This window comes from Buceros rhinoceros, unplaced genomic scaffold (assembly GCF_000710305.1).
Source record: "Buceros rhinoceros silvestris isolate BGI_N320 unplaced genomic scaffold, ASM71030v1 scaffold13294, whole genome shotgun sequence".
Classification (NCBI taxonomy): domain Eukaryota; kingdom Metazoa; phylum Chordata; class Aves; order Bucerotiformes; family Bucerotidae; genus Buceros; species Buceros rhinoceros.
The window spans coordinates 18,674-39,543 of NW_010406557.1; the positions used below are offsets into that span (position 1 = coordinate 18,674).

The window sequence follows — 20,870 nt, forward strand, 5'->3', positions numbered from 1 at the left end:
TGTTACCATACTCCCAAATGAAATACATCACTGCTGCTCATATAAACACTGTGAGCCCTTGTAGCAACCTTTTTAATGCAATTTTAAAGAATATTATTGCATCCTATGATTATACAGTTACAGCAATGAAACAGAAAACCAAAATGGAGTTCTCAATCATCTCCTCTTTGGAGGCACACTGATGCACTAGAAATACTTTGTAAAGGAATAACCAAGACCATGCAATAATTAAAATGCATTCGCAGAAATGAGGAATGAATGTTACTCATCCTTGCTTGGTCAGAGTCCTGAACTCTAGTCTCCAACACAAATGACACAAGACAGCATGAATCAAAGCTGGAAGAACAGCTGTTAGTGCTCCCTCTCTCTCACTCAGTGTATTTCTTCATCTAACTGGTCCCATAGGTTTATTTGTTTTTAAACCAGTCTCCTCCACTTCTTTGACAGCAATTACATTTTTTGGTTATAAGGAATCTTTTTATATTAACCACTCAGAGGTAACAATTACTAAGCTGCAAATACTGTATTAGAGCGTTAGAAAAAAACCTAAATCCCTTGGAAATAAACTCACCCGATAAACAGGTTTGCTATTGTGATTTCCAATGCCAATACGGACAAAGCAGCCAGTGACTGTCTTAGCAAAGAAGGGCATATGACACCAGCGTTCCAGCTTGTGTCGTGATAACCGTACTCGGTTCAGTTCTTCAGGCAAGGACACTGGCTGGGACTTGGGAGGAATTTCTTCTTTCCTGATTTGAGAAAGGTGAGAAGGAATAAATAAAAAGTAGAGACATGATCACCAAAAAAGGCACCCTGAGGAAGGTGCAGTATGAGTGCTACCTATTCAAATTACGGGTAAAGGGAATGATTCATCATGCACTAGTTGACTGTAGATATTTGAATTTAGCATTATGCAAAGTCCCAGACTTGTTACTCACTGTCCCTACTACCACAAAGCAGAAAGACCTACACACCAAAGCAATTTATAGGCCAATGCTTTAAGATAAGCCAGCACACACCTCTGCCCTGCTAATAGGCCAGAGTTCTGTGGCTGCTGAACTGTAGGGCTAGAGAGATCTGTAAAAAACAGTGTAAACGGGGTAAAGGTAACAGCAGGGAACTGAAGTTGCAAACCCCTTAAGGTAAATCAGTCCCATGCACCATGTTATAGAAGTCAAGGAATCAAATCTGAGCAATAAAAGTATGCCCAGAGGCAAAACCACATTAAAAACACTGAACTGCCCCAAAATAACCCTCTAAAATAGCATGTGTCTACATAAAGTGGATCTATGCTTCTGAACACACAGTCACAAGTAATCATAGTCCAGTATTTACTACTTACTCTTCCTCTTCATCAGAGGATGAGGATCTGGATGAGCGATCACTTTTCTCACTAGACTTATCATCCTCTTCCTCCTCTTCATCATCAGAGTATACTTCACTAGTTTTTAAAGGCTGTTTTTTTGCAAGCAATTCAGCTGAGGAGAGGAGGATAGAAGACAAGGAAAAGCAAGCTGTAAATTTTTTTATGAAAGCTTCCTTTTGGAAATGAAACTTTAAGAAAAAAGGCAGATAGTTGTTAATTTTACACTGGATACAAGTGCCACATGTTCAAACTCGCTAGTATGCTAAGCACTCCGTTGTATATATTCAAAGAGAGAAATCAAAGTATTAAAAAGCATCTTAAATCTCAGTTGTACTTATCTTCAGTCTCCCAACTTGAGTGCATGTGGTAATACAAGATGGGCATAACAACTGGATATATAAGATAAAACTATTATGATCAGACAATCCATTGTTATTTTGCAAGGAAAAAGAAAATCTGTTTAGAGAGGACCACAATAAACCCAGAAGAGTAACAAAAAGGGTTGCAGAGTCTGCGGCAAGATGATGTGCCAGGGAAGAAACAAGCAAACTTAGACAAGTACAATAAATACTGTTTGGATGGTTCAGAGATTAAATAACGGTTCAGAGATTAAATACATGAGCTAAACATCACTAAGTGCCACTTGATGGATTGTGACGAAAGTTTGCTTTGTTTTCAGATTATTCTGGGGGTAGGTGGGGTGGATGCATAGGAATACAGCATCAGTGGTGCCAAACAATATCCTAGGTGATCATGCTGCACGAAAGACCAAGGAAAATACAGATGCAGAATTAATTCACTCCAGACTGTAGTACCCTGCATTAATTAGAAACAGGAACTAGCACTTGTAGAAGACTGAAAATGCCTCAAAAATTGTAGCTTTCATACCTGTTCTATTCTTCCTTTTCTCTCTTTCTGCTTTTAGCTCCTCCATTGCCTGAGATTTCTTGTCTAGCTTCTCATCCCGCTTTGATCGCCGCTCTTTGTTATGTGACATGACCTAAAAAATGCACAGGAAGGACCTTAACACCAAGTGCAACTCATACACTGAAATGCATTAAAACAAAGATTGTTTGCACACTTTGAAAACTTTTCAAATAAGAACTACTAACAAATCCAATTTTTAAATCAGTTCTTTTCAAATTCATTTTTACAGAGGCTAGGAAGAGGGGAAATTAGTCTGAAGCATATTTCTCTTTTCTACTTCATATCAAAAATAATGAACATATTTACACTTTAACATTTCTGCCTCAAAACTCCTTCTAAAAGTCAAAAAAAAGAAAGTGAAATAAAATGGAAGTAATTCTGCAACTAACAACTAATGAGGAAAAACTGGATGAATATTATTCTCATTTGCTTTTGCTTCTGCAAGGCCAAATCCAGGCACTTGTTTTCATTCAGCAGCAGAGAGAAAAGTGATTTAAAAAATACTTAAAGCAGAAATAAAGTTTTGTGTAAAGTCTGCAGCATGGATCCAAATCTTAAATGTTTTAAGTCCTTTAGTATTTTCCATTTCTATCAGGTCTATCTAGAATACCAGGTAGCCCAGAAAGCAGCTTCTATAATAAGCATAAAAAAGAAAGTAATTTTAAGTTAAGTGAAAGTAATTTCTGGAAGGCACTGTAAAAGAACTTTGCATAAGATCCTTTTACAAATGCATATTCGTGCATGTGTCTACACATTATGTATTATATATACGGACTATATATACACACATACACATATGGAGTTGAGAGGGGCAGGGAGATGAGGTTCACTCCTCTTAACATGCATGTAAGGGAAAACTCATCTCACCTAATTTAAGTGTTAAACATCTATTTCACTAGAAAATAACATGGAGCAAATTGCCAGCTGGAAACGCTCTCCTCCACTGCACAAAGAGAGGTGACAAGGACTGCAAACAATGAACTAGTTCTTAGATGGCTGAAGTTAGGCGAGGTTAACCCACCCAGTTCTGGGAGCCTATCTGCCCACACTCTATAAATAGTTAAGGGTGGGATCTTAACCACTTGAAACGACAGCAAATTCCACCATTTGAAACTACAGGTTCAGTTACAAAAAGACCTCACCCCAAAAACTAGTATTATTCCCTTTCTACTGCAGGCGAAAAAACCCTACTGAACTACTTCTGCTCCTTCTAGCATTCAAGCTTTTCCTTCACACCTCTACCAGTAGACACTAAGCATTCTTTCAACTGTATGCACATGCAAAATAATTAAGACAACAGCTGAGCAGTTTCTAGCCTGCTCTCTGTAACTTTTACATGCAAGAAAGACTATGTATGTAACGTTTCAGACTATGACAGAAGTTTGACTAAAGAACTGCAAAAGGTTGCTCTCCTGTTCTCACCTGAGAGGGCTATCACAGCAACTCTAAATATAGCTGCAACTTTGCATTTTTCAGTAAAAGGAGTTATCAGTGCACCCCTCAGCAAAGTCGTTAATTTCTTTAAATGAACTGGAAAGGCTAAAGATAGCTTGAGCATATAAATGAACTAAATTTTGACCTGCTTACCACGCTGTTCGGGGAACACATTAAGGGGCAGAGAGAGGCAGCATCCTATCTCCTCCTGACAAGGGAAAAGGGTTTCTTACTTAGGACAGTTTCATTTCCTACCTGGGATTCCTGGATCTGTGTGAGTTTTTTCTTCTCCTGCTCTTCCTCTTGCTTTTTCTTTTTCTCTTTCTTTTCTTTCTTTTTCGCCGTTTTCAGTTTCTTCTTGATTTCGAATCTAGTAGCAGATATTGAAACAAAAAAAAAAAATGTATGAAAGAGTGAGTTAAATATCACTCAGACGCTATCACAGCTTAAGCTGTTAGTAAGGAACACTTCCACTCTTGCCCCAGATGGATAACCCTTTTAACGCTCTACGGTCCACCATTCCTACACCTCCCTTCCAAGAAAAATAAGGTGAAGTTAAGCATAGAAAAGTGCAGGCTTACAGACAGCTAACCTAAGGGGCTGAGGAGAACACATAGTAATGGCTACTTCCTACATATCTGTCCTTACTCCATCCTCATCTTTGCCAGTGTAGTGACTATTGCAGGCTGCCTTCAACTCTCAAAACAGTTGACTATTTCACATCATTTGAGTATCAACAGCTAGAAACTTGGTTGTTTAAAGCCAGTATCACACCAACTTTTTAATCCTTAAACTCCACCATTCTGCTGGCACTGGTCTGCAAAGAAGTCACAGTGAGTCCTCCTTCAGCAGCCACATTCCAGTTGACTCAGGCAGTTTTTGCAGTCTATTTGACACACTTCCATTTCTACCTTCACAAAATATCATCACAGCATCATAGAATGGGTTGGAAGGGATCTTAAAGATCATCTAGTTCTCACCTCCTCTGCCATGGGCAGGGAGACCTTCCAGTAGACCAGGTTGCTCAAAGCGCCATCCAACCTGGCCTCGAACACTTGCAGGAAAGGAGCATCCACAACTTTTCTGGGCAACCTGTTCCAGTGCTTCACCACCCTCACAGTAGAAGAATTTTCTCCTAATACCTAATGTAAATCTAGCCTCTCTCAGTTTAAAGCCATTACAATGACATATAGTGATAGGACAAGGGGTAAAAAGTATGTTTCCATCTTTCCTGTAGGCCCCCTTTAAGTACTGAAAGGCTGCAATAAGGTCTTCTCAGAGCGTTCTCTTCTCCAGGATGAACTACCCCAACTCTCTTCGCCTGTCCTCATATGAGAGGTGTTCCAGCCCTCTAATCATCTTCATGGCCCTCCTCTGGGATTGCTCAAGCAGGTCCATGTCTTTCTTGTGCTGAGAACTCCAGAGCTGGATGTAGCACTCCAGATGGGGTCTCAAGAGAGCAGAGTAGAGGTGCAGAATCACCTCCCTTGACCTGCTGGCCACACTTCTCTTGATGCAGCCCAGGATGCAAATGGCTTTCTGGGCTGCAAATGCACTTTGATGGCTCATATGTCACCCTGAAATCTTATTTTCAGGCATTCTATTCAGAACAGTAGTGATTTTGCTGGAAGCGTCCTGTAACTGAGATTCTACTGCGCCAAGGATTTATCATTGCTTTAGTGAAGTGTGCAAGAAAAAAAATTACTTCCAATAACTGAAATTCAAAACGTGTTGTCCACGTGCATATTACACAGTCCACTCTTCAGTCCTTTACACCCAGATTTTATAGACAAGAAACTGAAGTGCCAGATGAGCTCATTGTCCTTTATGCCTTTAACATGGAGCATAACACACAGGGCACTGGCACTGTCTCACATGCAATGCCTGCTGAAATCCCAATAAACTCACAACACAGAGAGCTAAATAGCCTTTTTAAAGGTTCTCCTTGCCATAAAGTTAAATAACTTTTAAATAACTTTAAAATAACCCCCAACTTAGTTATACTTGCCAACCCTTTACATAGAACAGGACAAACTTGTTTAAGATTAAAGCAACTGAAGCTTAAATTATTTAGCTTGTTTATATCAAGTATTCTCCAGCACTCATTCTAAAAGAAAGATATTCAGTGACCATGGAACAGTGAATGAAATTAAAAGATATGGTATCCTCTACTTGATCTAAATCAAATCTTTCACTCTTTCTGATCACTGTGAGGAGAAGGGTCTAGAGAAGACGTTGAAAGTAGTATTTAAACCACAGATCAACAGGCAGGCAGTGCCCTAACTATGGCTTGGACAAATGGACAGTCTGACAGTAGCTTGCATTGACAGGGATTACTCAACAGGTGTCAGTCCCCTGGAGAAATTCATCAACAACTGAAAAAAGAAAGAAGTCACTGAAGAGGGCAGGAACTGAAGCAAACTTGCCCCACACTCCCAAATCTTTCCTGTTAAGACACATGGGAACAAAAATACCTTTACAACAAGGAAGCTGCCTTCCATGGTGTTACAGTAACAAACAAAACCACAACACCTAAGGCAGAAATCCTCAAACAATCCCTTGAAAGTGACATATCCAACACCAATATCTCTTTCTTCTATTAGGGTTCCACCCAGCTTCACACCCATATAGAGGCAACCCTAACACTGTCTGTGCTTAACCATTGTTTTTGGAAAAATTCCAGCAGCTCATTCGCACCTCTTTGTTTGCCTTCTTCCAAATTATCAGCATGTGACAGCTAATACAAAAAAGACAGAAGAAGCAGCAGTCCTTCTGTCTGGCATCTATTGTACGAAGCAGTAATATGGCTACAACACGAGCTGACAGAATTGTGCTACTCAACAGCTGAGAAACTTTCGGAAACTTTTATGAGAACACACAGAATTTCTGCTGTCTGCTTATCAACTAGCTACAAGGATAGTTTATGCAAAAAATCAACAATGAAGCTTAATTCTCTTTATAGTGCTGAATGCTTGGATCCCAAACATGAGAGCACAGTCAGCATACTCTCCCTACAGACTGTATGAATTTGCTACCAAATAACAACAGCTGTAAAAGTCACCTTCTCTTTAGCACTTCTCTTTTCTCTATTCGGTTAAACAACTCCTGCTCTCTCTCCTTTTCTGTCATTTGTTCCAGTCGAGCTCGATCTTCTTCATCTCCCATCAGATCTTCTCCGTAGCCATCATGGAATTCCTCATCTTCAGATGAAGAATCAGAATCTGAGCTAGATGAGGAGCTGTTGCTTTCTGAGTCAGAGACCTCTCCTAAAACGAAAATATAAGGCAATGAGGTTCAGCTGGGGCAAAGCCCAACCACTTCATGGTAGTAGGTTAGCAAAGGGTATCAAGAGTGAATTTTACACTCCTCTTTCACTAGACTAAAACCATACACGTCACAAAAACTAAATCCAGGAGGAAATACTCTATTACCGTAAGATATGCATGCTAAAAAATGATAAAATGAGTGGTACTACATGTGAACACAAATTGGATTATAAATAAAAATTCTTAGTAGAACAAACAAATTTCAGGAGGCCTTTTGATTAGTGTGTTAGGGTCTTAAGGTTAAATTTCTATGCCTATATGCTTAACTTCCCCAAGAAGTTGCTTATACATCCATAACTTTGTAGGTGCGTGTGTGCACCTCAAATGCCACCATTAACCACCACCAATACTCCTCCACCAACACCCGAAGAACCAAAATTTATCATTTGAAGATGGCAACACTGTGAACTGCTACATCACAAGATAAAAGTTGAAACACACTACCCTCAGGACTGGCAAGGCCATGACGCTAGCTCAGTTACTGTAACAAGCCCTCCCATTTACACAAGGCTTTAGGGAACAGCTGACTCCAATAATATTGGGTAACATCACCTTTAAACTCGATCCAAGTACAAGTGCTTTGATTACGTCACCTAATCAACATTACACCAAACTGCAACAGACATTTCACTTTCATTCTGGTCTCAGTATTTCTGGAAACTTGCAGCTTTGCAAGTTTATACTGTGAAAAACCTTCATTTGTAAGCACTGATATATACAGGTTCAGTCATTTTGTGCTTCGGTCTGTCTCCGCTGCACTTAATACACTTAGAACTGAAGGCTTCTTCATATTCTTTCCTATCTTCCTATCCCTTCCTATCCTATCCTTCCTTAAAATTACAACTAACTACCTGCACACCTTCATGGGCACGATGAAAACAGGTAAGAACATAGGAAGTTTACCCAGCATTGAAACAGATACAATACCCATGAAAAAAATTGACAAACTTTTACTATTGACTTTACTTCTTTCATATAATATCAATGTGCAAGAATCAGTATAAAAGTGCAAGAATTCCAATTCAGAGCAAATGCACATAGAATAAGCTCCTATTGGCTCACGCAACACTATATGCCTCTCCCTTTGTCATTACAGGAAGTTTGGGAAGGGAAAAAACATCAATGGGAAAAAAAGAAAATGCTACCCATAATACAGATGGGACCTGCTAGAAGGAAGAAAAGAATTTCCAGGAGAAAGTCAGTTGAAACAGTCTTTAGTGTTGTGGTTGTAATGGAGTGCTTACAGCAATGCTATACTGAATTATATGCACTTCAAGCCATGACAAATTTAAGAGTCATCCTGATTACCAGTAACACAAAAACGTCTGAAGGTAGTCTTTAATATCACCACTTAACATTACTCTTTAGCGTGCACAAAGGGGTAACTTCACTTGCAATTACACTGTAAGTTGATGCAGACGTGTTATCTTACCCTCTTCAGGTGCTGAGCTCTCAGCCGAGCTGTCTTTATCTGAGCTGCCTGAAGAGGCAGCTTTGTTCGTCTGTTTCTTCATGGCTCCTTTCTTCTCTGCCTTACCTGCTTTTCCCTTTTTTTTGTTTTTAGAACCTCCAACAGTCCACTGCAAGGAACACAGAAAGAGACACAAGTGTCACTTTCTTCTCCTTTCCCCAAAACACTAGAGTAAAAACGACTAAGAAACAGCCTAATGCCTGACAGCAACAAATCAATCATACAAGGAGGAAAAAAAAGAAAACTTATCAAATTAAAGCATTTTATGACTTTTTTGGGTTGAGGATGTGGGGTCTTGTGTGATTGTTCTGTTTTGGTTTTCCTTTTTAAAAATAAATCAGTTATCAATGCAATCTAACAGTTGGTAGGATACTCCTTTTAAAACCAATGAAGACTTCAGTCTGCAATATCTCATAGGAGAAAAAAAGTACTGAAAACATTTTCCTAGGAAAAGAATTTTAAACAGTTATCCAACCGCATTTGTAGAGATGAACTTCAGTTTACTAGTATTAAACAACAACAACAGATGTGTTTCCAAACTAGTTTATTCTAGAGCAGATTTCAGATTTCATGAAGGCACCCTGATTATACATTACAGTCTTTCCAAAAATCTGTTTTACCAAGAGCACACAGCATCTGTATTTTTATACAACAAACCAATAGCACACTTGCTCAAAGACAGTAGTGCCACTGCCTGCATGTATGTACACAAGTCAGAATCAAATCAGAATCACAGAAGTCTGGAAAAAAACAACACAAGTGTCTAGCCTTAATTTTAATTTTATCTTAATATCGTGTCTTCAATTAACTTAGACTGCAGTTTCCAAGCACAGGACTTACACCACCACAGACCCAGGGGTAGCAACTTTAAATTCCAAAGACCCAAGGGAAGAACTAGTACTTACCTTACAGTGTGATTTCTTATTAGAATTTTTGCATTGTCCCAGCTACCTGGGTAAAGCCAGAAGGGACAGAACCATTCAGGATTGCCTACGTATTACTTTAAGTCTTTACAGTATTTTGACTTCACTACCTTGGCTAGAAATTCTCCAGGCATAATACTGTCAGGGATAAGACAGTTTCCTTCTAAATTTATAAATATTTAGACTGTTATCCTCTTCATACCTGTACATTACTTTCATCTCTCATTGCACATTGCTATATCAAGCACACAGTCAACTAAAAATTATATTCCTAATTCAAACGGGCAAATACTTCTGCATAACTGAGATCCTGCATTCAAAACTACTCTAACTAAAAAAAAAAAAAAAAAATATCTTTAGTTTTGACCTCAAGTGCATACGAACTTCAGGCTTCTCACCCGTTCACTCCTTCCTGGGGATTAATCAAGTCCACCTCTGCAGGCAGTAATCACTCCATCAAATTTGGTGACTTGTGCTTGATTAGGCACCATCCCCAGAGAACACCGATGTTCCAATACTCTAAATGAAACTCAGCTGAGTAGTTAGAAGTTACTACCTGATCTGCTAATATCTTTAGTACTTCCTAGGTTGGATTAGTCTTACACCCAACCTCGTATCTTCTATATTACCAACTGCTTAAGCATCAGCTGTGCATTCCAAAGTCAAAGGCCAGGCAGAAGTTTTCTATTCTGAGCTAAAAGTACAGCTACCTAGTGGCGAGTCTCCAATTGCAATCCATACCCTATGCAGCTACCCCAGTCTGTTATGGTCTGTAGGATAGGTGAGAAATTGCTCAGAAAGCATCTGACTTTGTATCAGCCTGAGCTGGCACTTCTTTATTAGCCTCCATAGTAAAGTTTTACTTTTTCAGTGTTACAATACTGGTCCCTAATAATAGTCCTGGTTAACTACCCATGTAAATCACTTAAGAACAAGCTTGTACTTTGCCTGAATCTGCTCAAACCTCAACATAAAGAAATCACCTTCTAGGTGTTACAGAAAAGCCCATTTTTGCTATTTGCTCAGGATCTCACCTACTTTCACCATACCAGTAAAAACACAACACCAAGAAAGTGAAACTGAGTATCTAATAGGGTGAAGCAGAGCCCTCCAAACCAGGGATGCAGAGCTGCCTCCTTCCCAGAGCTCCACTACTTCCTTTCAGCATTCTAACACTGACTTACACCTTACATCAGCATGCTGTATAGCAAGGAAGAAGCACAGAGAAAGCCATAGTATACCCCACAGGTACATCAAGGTCTTGAGACATCATGCTGACATGAAAGAATTTAAGATCAAATAAGGACAGCAGGACTTCAGTTGTTAATAAAATGTTTAATAGCTGTGGATACATGTGTTATAGATCACTGTTTTCAGCCTTTGACTCACAAGTAGAATTATGGAGAGAACCTGGGTGCAGGAAGATACAGCTGAAGAGAAACCTGTGAGACCTCTTGAAAAAAAAAAAAAAAGTACCAAAACCAATCTGCCCTAACCTAAGAAATTCCACTTTGATTTCTATTTCACCCTGGAGATTACACTTCACCTAGCTTTTGTTTACACAAGTGACCTCTATGGCTTAAGTCACAATAATTTGTTGTCACCTCCTAGTTTCAGTGCTATCACAAAACCAAATTCTTTCTCATCCAAATCAGGTCCTTCAGGGGTTATTCAGCCACCCCAATCTCTGATGAATGCCTGGTCATTCCTGGTACCACTACAGGACAAGGGCTCAAGCGAGCCTCAAGGACAAATAAATCACCAAGACAAGGGCATAGTCAGTGAGAGGCTCTTTTAGGTTCACAAACTGCTCTGCAGGCTCAGGAACCAACAGTTTCATTTGGACTCTGAATGACCACTCTGTATTGTTCACAGAGAGACTGGCCAACATGAAATTTCCTCTTACATGAGAGGAAGACATATTAGAGATTAGCAGGTCTGGGTGGGGCAGGAAGACAAAACTGGAAAACATGGAGCTGCATGGCAACCTGCAGTCCAAACCAGCCGCTTGAGGCCCTTCCTCACATGCTAGTGAGGCCAGGAAGGCAGTAACATGTTTGCTTGTAACATCATGTAAAAATGCACACACTGTTACAGTCAGAAGCATTTGTTTGCTCTTTTTCCCTTAACTCCTGCAACTCAAACAGCAAACAAAAAACATATTTTCCAAAATCTGTCCTCCACTGCAGCTTCTTCAGGTTCCCTCTTCCACATTTCAGTCAAGCAGAGCCAGACAACACCTCTTAGATGCTTTCCATGACTATAACACCCCCTCTAAACAACCCCTCTACTGCTGTCTCCTTAGCCACCATCTGGAACCCTCCATGGTTCCAGACACAGCATGTTAATAAACCTGTTTAGAAGTGTGCTGCAACATGGCTTTCTGCTTATTGTTTAGTACTATCAAACAACAAAACTTTATGGTCAATTAACAGGAAGTAGCCAGAAGAGTATTTCAGTTTTTCCTCTTGCGCACAGTGCTAATAGCTTGCATATTTTCCCCAAGAAACAGTTGGACTCTATGATCTTAAAGGTCCTTTCCATCCTAAATGATTGTACGATTATAAGAAGTTCAAGTTAAGGCACAGTTCCCAGAACGGACTACCAATAACAAAAAAAAAAAAAACAAAAACCCACACACATTAGAAATCAGCCATATTTAGAAGTCAGCTTCTACAAAGCCACTACACAAAATGATTGAAGAAAATCATTTATAGCTCAAACCTGGAACATATTTCCACTAGGGAGATGAAATAAGATTGAAGAGGGGGAAAAAAAAAGAGCTCAGAGTGCAGAATGCAGTAGAATTAGTTTACCCCTGCTGCTCAGAGAGTCACTATTTCCTTCTATTCACACAGTACCTAAATGTATTAACTGCTGAGATTTTATTTTGCAAACAGGTACCCTCCCTGCCCACCCACCCCTTTTTTTTATGTGAAATTAGACAGAGATGCACAAGCAAGGTTACCAGCCTGTGCTTGCCTCCTGCATATGGCTTTTCTAAGCAAAAGACAAATTATGAGCTACAACATCAAAGCAAAACAGGTCCATTTCCAATACGTTCCTCTCCTAAGCCAGACAAACAGCCATGACAACATGACAGCTTAAGAGCACTAAGGTACGCAACATTACCCCAGCTTACAAACTTTCATCCATCCTCCTACCATCATACAGGGCAAACAAAAGGCAGGCCTTCAGGCAAGTCAACAAACTGCAGTTTCAGCTTGTCTGAAGACAACAGCATGCAGCACAGGTATGAAGATAAGACAGCATTTACTGTCTTCAGGGTTTCCAAACCTGGGGGAACTCTGGAGACAGCACTCCAAGAGCTACAAGGAGCAAAATGCTCTCTATCACTGCTGTTAAAACTAAACAGTAATTAAAAAGCCCTTGTTATTTTTCCTGCTTTTTGGGGTCTGTATCCATCATTTGGACTCCTCAAACACCTTCACAATGATAATGGCCCAGTAATTACAAAACTTAAAAAGACCGTTTTAGACTCAAGGAATCCTCACCAAAGAGGAGAGTCAAGAGAGGAGACTCAAGGTGTCGACACCAAAATGGAAAGATGAGCAAATAAAGGAAAAAAACCTTCTTAAGCCACAGGTGAGGCTTTGCCAGGAAATGGCTCAAAGGAGACTTCATGGGTCAAAATATTACCAGACACCTGATCCACCCTTATTGTCCGAGTACTGCTCAATGGAGCTCACAAAAAAGGTAACTATGGGTAACTATAAAGAAGCCCACCTATTGTAGGTTCAAGTTCACTTTAAGCTGCAAGTTAACATTTGCTCTAGAAATATTTTGAGGTGTCCATGTATTGAAAAATGGTGAGAACTGCTAAGTGACAATACCGAGATAGTAAATACCAAATGTCAATAAAGAAGCACTCCCCATAATCAAAACAAACTTGGGGATGCTACTGGCCGTGAAAATCTGCAATGTTTTATTTAAGAAGCCTGGACCAAACAGCTGGAGATTGCAACAGCCATAAAACACTTAATGAGTATCTTGCCTGGCTTAGCATTGCCAGCCAGCAAGCATCACCCAGATAACAAAGTCTTCTCTAGATATTAGTGCCTTATGACTGGATTGTTCTCAGCAAAAATTGTTCCCTGCAAACAAAAGGCGAAGTTCATGCAGTTAAAAAAATTAAATAAAATCAGATATTCAATTCCAATACTGCCATGAAGTACTGGAATCTATTTCTGGAGCAATGTGCTCCACTTCAGAGCTTCTGCAGACTCTCATACCACATAAATAAAGTCCTCAGAAGTTATCCCCATTCTAGTTTGCAATTTAAAGAAGCTTCTTGCAGACCAAATTTTACACCTGTTTTGTCCACAGCTGGTTCACATTACTTTTGGGGGCATGCCAGCCTCCATACAATTAGCCTGCACTATTCAGATCTGCACTTGCACTTTGGGGCAGGGGAAGTAAGAGCACCTCTCTTCCTTAAGGAAACCTTTACTATAGCGCCCTACTATTAACAGTTGAAGGAAACTATCTCAAAGAAAAGTCAATGTTATAGAGCACACAGACTATAAGGCTGTGTATAACAAGATTAAAGCAAAGCCCGTTTCAAATTTCCCGAGCTTGAGAAAAAAAACGTATGGCAAAGGCCTCAGGCCTGGAGAACCCACTCATTCTTGAAGGTCTAACTAAGCAGCATTATGAAATAAAAGCACACAGGAAAAGACAACATTTAGCATCATAATCTCTACAAACCCACAAAGGCATCCCCAAAACAGAAGGAACATATGCAGTTTTCTACTAATCTGTGGTTTACTCAAGTAATTCAATTTGAAGTGCAGTAAGTAGATCCAAACTTTCAAGTCCTTTCCTCATAACAAGTGCATAAAGCCTCTTAGGCCAACTGTTATACAAGACTCATTTCCTCACTAGCTGTTATGACCGTTACTCACATCCTCATCTGTTCTACTGCCCTTGACAAGATCTTCAGCTATGCCACTTCCTACTGAATCTGCACATTTGCAAATTAAGGTATAAACAGATATTCCTCACTAAACTCTGAACTAGTAGCAAGCATTCATGATACAACATTTCTTATCCTGGAAGTATCTTCTGCTATCACTCTAGAGCTGTTAAAAGGCACAACACTAGAATGAGCATAGGAGGATGCACAGATTTATACCATTGTTAACAAAAAACCTTTCAAGAGAAACAAACGGGACCTCCTACAGCATTGTGACTTCGGCGAAACCATACTGATGTTAGCAAAGTCATCCAGACTTCACTGTGCAATGGGCAGAATTATCTTACTGAAAGCAATGATGCCAGGAAAAAAAAGGAAGAGCAAGAACCCAGAATTAACATACTGTAACGAGGGTACCTTGCGGACACATACCTCTAGCACAGTAGCCCCAGTAGTAACAACAAACTGGTTACATGCAGCAGGCTAACAGTCTGGGATGGTGGAGCTCTTGAGTAGTCATGACTACACAATGCTTCCTGAAAAAGGAACTGTCTGCCTCCACATTTGTATCCAGCTTAGTACATCTCTTTGTGAAGGTAGTACTTCTCACTGCAAAGCCATGCAGTCATTGCCATTTATCAGTTCTCTGAACAGCTCATAGTCATTTCAGTCATGCACATTCCACAGAGCCACCAGAAGATGGTTCAGAGCATGTTTCCTGTTTCATTGCCTCCAACTCACTTTCAGTCCCTTGGCTAGGTGATTTGCTTCAGGTCAGAGGTCCTTAAAGCATTACAGAATTTAGCACCTGCACCATAAATACCCAATGTGGCTCAGAACTTTCAGAGAAGTGCATTCTCACCAAGACACACAAAATATAATGTTAAAGATCGACTGAAATCCCTTGGGCACCACTGTATATATGTGACGTGATTTGTACATGCTGTTATACTATGCTGTTGTACTTGGATGGATCGATGGGCCAAGGCCAACGGTATGGGTTCAACAAGGCCAAGTGCCAGGTCCTGCACTTGGGCCACAACAACATCCTGCAATACTACAGGACTGGGGAAGGGTGTCTGGAAAGCTGCCCAGCAGAGAAGGACCTGGGGGTGTTGGTTGACAGCCAGCTGGGTATAAGCCAGCAGTGTGCCCGGGTGGCTAAGAAGGACAATGGCATCCTGGCTTTTATCAGTAATAGTGTGGCCAGCAGGAACAGGAAAGTGACTGTCCCCCTTATACTTGGCACTGGTGAATACCGTGTCCAGTTTTGGGCTCCTCACTTCAAGAAGGACACTGAGGTGCTGGAGTGTGTCCAGAGAAAGGCAACGAAGCTGGTGAAGGGTCTGGAGAACAAGTCTTATGAGGAGCAGCTGAGGGACCTGGGGTTGTTCAGCCTGGAGAAAAGGAGACTCAGGGGAGACCTTATTGCTCTCTACAACTACCCAAAAGGAAGCTGTAGTGAGGTGGGGGTCAGTCTCTTTTCCAAAGTAAAAAGCAACAGGATGAGAGGAGGTGGCCTCAAGTTGCGCCAGGGAGGTTTATTTTGGGTATCAGGAAAAACTTATTTGCAAAAAGGGTTGTCAAAAATTGGAACAGGCTGCCCAGGGAAGTGGTGGAGTCAGCACCCCTAGAAGCGTTTGAAATACATGTAGATGTGGTGCTGACGGACATGATTTAATGGAGACTTGGCACTGCTGTGTTAATGGGCAGACTCAGTGATCTTTAAGGTCTCTCCCAACCAAAACAATTCTAAGATTCCGAAATGCACTTATCTCCCCTATGCCCCACAAACTTTCCCCACTTTAAAAAATGAAGAACGCAGCATTAGCCTCTGGAGCAGAGATTCAAGCTCCTTCCCCATACATGCAAGATGGTGACAATCCTGGAACATTTTTCACTTGCCAGTAATCACAAAGGATGCACACACTACAGAACCTGCATGGAAGTACACATGGGTATGATTAAGCACTTTTGCCCAGGGCAACAATTTTCATGCTTTTGCCTTAACGTCCTCATCTTGCAGGAAGTCCAGCGAGACAATTTCAACTTTAAGACCACCCTGTCCCAACCCTCAAAGTTGAGCAAACTTCAAACCAACCACAACAACACTGGTTAAAACCAAAGCTGTTCAGCAGAAATAGTGTAGTCAAGCCTAAGGATGCACGTGACAATGATTGGTAGAGCAGAACTGTTATAACCCAGCCTGTCTTACCCTGCTGTGACAAGCAGCAGTTCAGAAAGCATATTTCAGGCACAGGAATAGAAGCAAGTGCCCTAATTATCTCTTCTCTAAATCTTTTCCTCTTGCTGCATGGAAGTCAGAAACAAGAGTTTATCAATTAGAAATGATATACAGGATAGAAAGAGTATCAAATGCACATGCACTTGCATGTGCCACAGAGATACTACAGCATCTGCAAAGTCTGTGCACATTTGTGAAGAGATATTGCCATATTCTACATATAATGGAAAGGTAGACCTTACTTGTAATTACACAAGGTAAAAAAATATTTTTAATATTATTCTTTATTCTGTCAGTTTTCAGAGATAAGCACAGAACAGAAAGCTTTATCATTAACCTGCTTTCCACACCTAACTCTACTTTTCCAGACAAGCTTGTCTCCACACTGCTTGGAATAAATAAGCTGTACGCTAGCAGATCTGACCACACAGTGACAGACTGAGTGGTCACCCAATAACAAACTATCCACAATTTTCCCTCTCCTTATGTCTTCAGCATATATTAGATATAAGAGCAACTTTTTTTTTTTAAAAGGATTGGTTGAAACAGAGTCCCAAGAATATTTATTTCAAAAATGCCTCAGAAACAAAGTTAAACCACATGTTCTTTACAATTATTGTAAGAACTCTGTTACACTACCAAATGCTTAATAGTTAATACTTTATCACTGGCCTAGTCTACTAGTCTTCAAGTTGTCACAATGAATAATCCTTCCTATAGTTTCAGAAAAAACCAAATCCACTCCAGAGAGCTTCATGTTGATTTTTTTCAGCATACATGGAATAAATGACCTCACTACGTTGTGCAGAAAGCTTGCAAGAGACATCTGTAAGTCTTCAAATACCTGTATGACCTGTTTGTCAGTTCCTCTGTTTTAGTAAGTCTATTTCAATTCTCATTTATAGCTGAAACCAGGGACTTTTAACCAGCTCTAGAATGTAGTACCAAGAACGAACAATAAAAAAACATCTAGCAGGTAGAGCACCGCTAGACAAGGAATTGATGAAACCCTAGAACAAAGTAACACTAAGCTCTTGCCTCACTTTCTTCAAAAATGCCAATAACAATACTGTTGCATGTTCAAAAGATCAGAGAAGCTAGTTCAAGGCAGAGTTATGGCAGAATCAAAGTAGCTAAATAGAACAGTTTAACCACCTGTAAAATAGTTCCACCTGCCTTGACCCTTTTATTTGAGGAATGAAGTTCTCTTCTAAAGCTGAAAACCTCTCTCTTCAATTCAGAGTCCAGTTTTAGCAGCTTTGCTGCTACTTCAACTGCAAGCATTACACAGGGCAAACACTAATTTTAAACAGGCAGATCACCAGCCCGTTCAAATCATATGAACATAGGATTAAGCAAGCAGCCATCTTTTCTACAGACAGTCGAACTATTTTGTAAGCAGTTAGAATTCAAAGCATACTAATAAAAAGAAAAAAAAGAAGTATTTCTGTGCATACATCCTCTGGGCTTAATGGGTCTCCATCAGTTCCGCAGGTGGCCTGTCCCACCTTATGAAGTCAGCACACTAAATATCATAAATACACTTTCACTGCTTAAGTACAATCAGACAAATACGCATAGTAATTTCACTGATAACATGACAAACTCACCTCATCGTCACTGTCTGACGTCTCAGAGTCTGAAGATGCTGTAGGCTTGCTTACAGGTAGCTCCTTTTCTTCAGAATCACTGCGTTTCCGTTTGGCCAATGACAAGAGCTCCTAGTGTGAGAAACCACACAATTATTTTTAAATGTCATAATTAGTTTTGTAAATCCAGGTCAGTGCATACGCATCTTCACTGAGATATCTGAGAACATCCCAGTAACATGATTATCCCCAATGACTAAGGAACAAAGTCTACATATGTTTCATAATTACATACACACACACACAATTTTAATGCAACTGAACGCTACAAAAGGATTTTAAGGACAACAAGCTAAAAGCACTAAATAGTACTACCATTATTTTCTTAGTATAAATGACACAAGACAAATTACTTTCCAAGTCATGTTCAGGTCTGTTTTATCCGGACTGGGTAATAACTCAAAACCACCCTAACTACATTGTCTGGCATTAACCTGAAATGCCAAATACCACTAGGAAGCAGCTGTTTCTTCTAAATGAGAGACGTTTGCTATCACACACTTTAAAAGGGAAATTCTTCAGGCATCACCACAATGTCATGGTTGATAACATTTAGTCAGCCTGTTCAACTTCTCACTCTCCCTACTCACCACAGAACATACTTAAAGCTTCACACAGACACAGCACAGGCATCAAGCTCAAAGTTTGTGAAACTAAGTAGAGCCGATCTCCTCTAAGGGAAGCACTTTCAAAGGCAACACACATGAGCCGAAGAACTAAACAGTTCTCCAATAATCTCGTAATCTGCTATTCATAGCTTGTTCAGATGACAGAAACAGTAGTTTAAAACAAACATTTCTGAAGCTGTCTTACGGTCTTGGTAATCCATGACACATAATTTATTCTTAAAAACAGTGCTCTGGGGCTGATGAACTTGAGCTGGGAGTAGAAATACAGTATGCAGTCTTGGGAAGTCAATACTAGATTGGTTTGCCTTAGTTTCACAGCTGGAAGAATATGTCCACAGCAAATGGATTACAATTTAGTACCTCAGATGAGAACGTAAACACTGCAGAAACTGATGACACAGGCTACTTACCAACAAAGAAACTTTCAATAAGAAATGGCATTTTACAAACCTTTCTGTGAAAAAGGCATGCAACATCAACATTTGTACAAATAACAGCTCTCTTCAGGAAGGTCCTGAAGTTTTATACAATCTTTTCTAGATTTCTCTCTCACAACTTTTTCTAAGTAGTCCTTCAACCCAGATTACCCCTCTGGATGGCATATTTGCCACTACTTTTATTCCAAGCGATTTTCCTTCTTTCTTTCTCCCCTCGTTCTGTTTTCCAAGACACTGTATTAGAAAGGCTCCTACTCCTTTGATTCAACAAGCCTAGATTGCCAAGGGAAGCTGTCAAACATGTAATCTAAAGGGGCCTCAGTCAATGTACTCTCATCCTTATATCACACGGCAAAAAACCCACGTTGCTTCCGTGCTACCTAATCTTCATCCTTGCATGTATACATATCCCTGCTGTTATAGTTGCTACAACAGCTCAGCAGAGGAGGAAGCACCTACTTCTTGGGTACAGGTGCAGATACACACTTCCAGCAAATGACAAAACACATGTAGAACCATGTTTATTCCTACCACCATCATTTTGATTGCCTGATTTAAGCTAGAGCTAGTCCAACTCCTACTTTCAAGCTCTGAAGAAACCACCAAACTAATATACTAGCGGTGAGATGTTGGCAGCTCTAAAGACTCTAGAGGCATACAAGATCAACAAATTCAGGGCATCCTCTACTGCAGTATATTTGTCTAACAGAGCCTCTGATTTGTTTTTCTGAAGCTCCAATCTGCAAAACTACTTTTGAGTGTTTGGGAAGGCTTTTTATTGCAACATAGCAACAGCTTCTATATTAAAAACCCCAAAGGTCCAGCACATAAATTACTTCAGACTTGTAGGCTTCAGCATATCTAACCAGCCAAAGTTCTCTCTAGAACCACCACTGCCACACAAGATGTAATGCACTTCTACCTATGCTGTCTTTATTTTCCATTTGAATCACACCATCAACACCTGCTATACCCCAAGATGAGTCTTTGAAAGCAGCCCCCTCCAAAAGTAAGATGTCCCCTTTGCAGTCCTGACAGGGTTAAACTGACATCAAACATGGCACTTCAGATCCCAGGAAATGTCCTGACAATAAATAAATAATTCCCGTTGTTACATACATCTATAGGCTTCTAACTCAGTGCATTTTCCCATGAGCTCCCCCAGCTCAGTTATCAGATTGAGGAGAAAGCATTAAACACGCGTTAAGAGCCATCCCAGGAGCCCGCCTGCCCCGCGGGGCTCACCAGGAGGCAGAGACCTGGCACGCTGCTCTCCGTAACAGCTCTCCCAGCGTGCGAAAGCAGCACAGAAAAGTTGCCCAGCCCCACGGGCCTCTTCTCCCACTACCCGAGGGGTGATGACCACCCTCCTCAGGGCCAAACCGTCCCGGAGCATCGCCCCTCCGTCCCGCCGAGTGCCGTCCTCCTGCAAGCACCGGCCCCGCTGGAAAGAGCCCCCGAAAGTCGCCATCGCGGGCCGCCTGCCCGGGGCAGGCCAGGGACCCGCTGGAGAGTAGGGGGCTCTCT

At 40.6% G+C, this 20,870-nt stretch overlaps 1 protein-coding gene across 1 annotated transcript in view; it reads right to left on the reverse strand.

Annotated features, from left to right (window-relative positions):
- Positions 1–18,348, reverse strand: part of RTF1 (Rtf1, Paf1/RNA polymerase II complex component, homolog (S. cerevisiae)) — a 28,102-nt gene extending 9,754 nt beyond the window's left edge. The window contains exons 1-7 of the mRNA XM_010134159.1: positions 18,239–18,348; positions 8,486–8,633; positions 6,789–6,993; positions 3,983–4,097; positions 2,255–2,366; positions 1,343–1,478; positions 572–749 (exon numbers count right to left, since the gene is read on the reverse strand). Coding sequence (XP_010132461.1) covers positions 572–749; positions 1,343–1,478; positions 2,255–2,366; positions 3,983–4,097; positions 6,789–6,993; positions 8,486–8,567 — 828 coding nt within the window. The 5' untranslated portion in view covers positions 8,568–8,633; positions 18,239–18,348. The remainder of the gene's footprint in view (positions 1–571; positions 750–1,342; positions 1,479–2,254; positions 2,367–3,982; positions 4,098–6,788; positions 6,994–8,485; positions 8,634–18,238) is intronic.
- Positions 18,349–20,870: the final 2,522 nt, after the last annotated feature.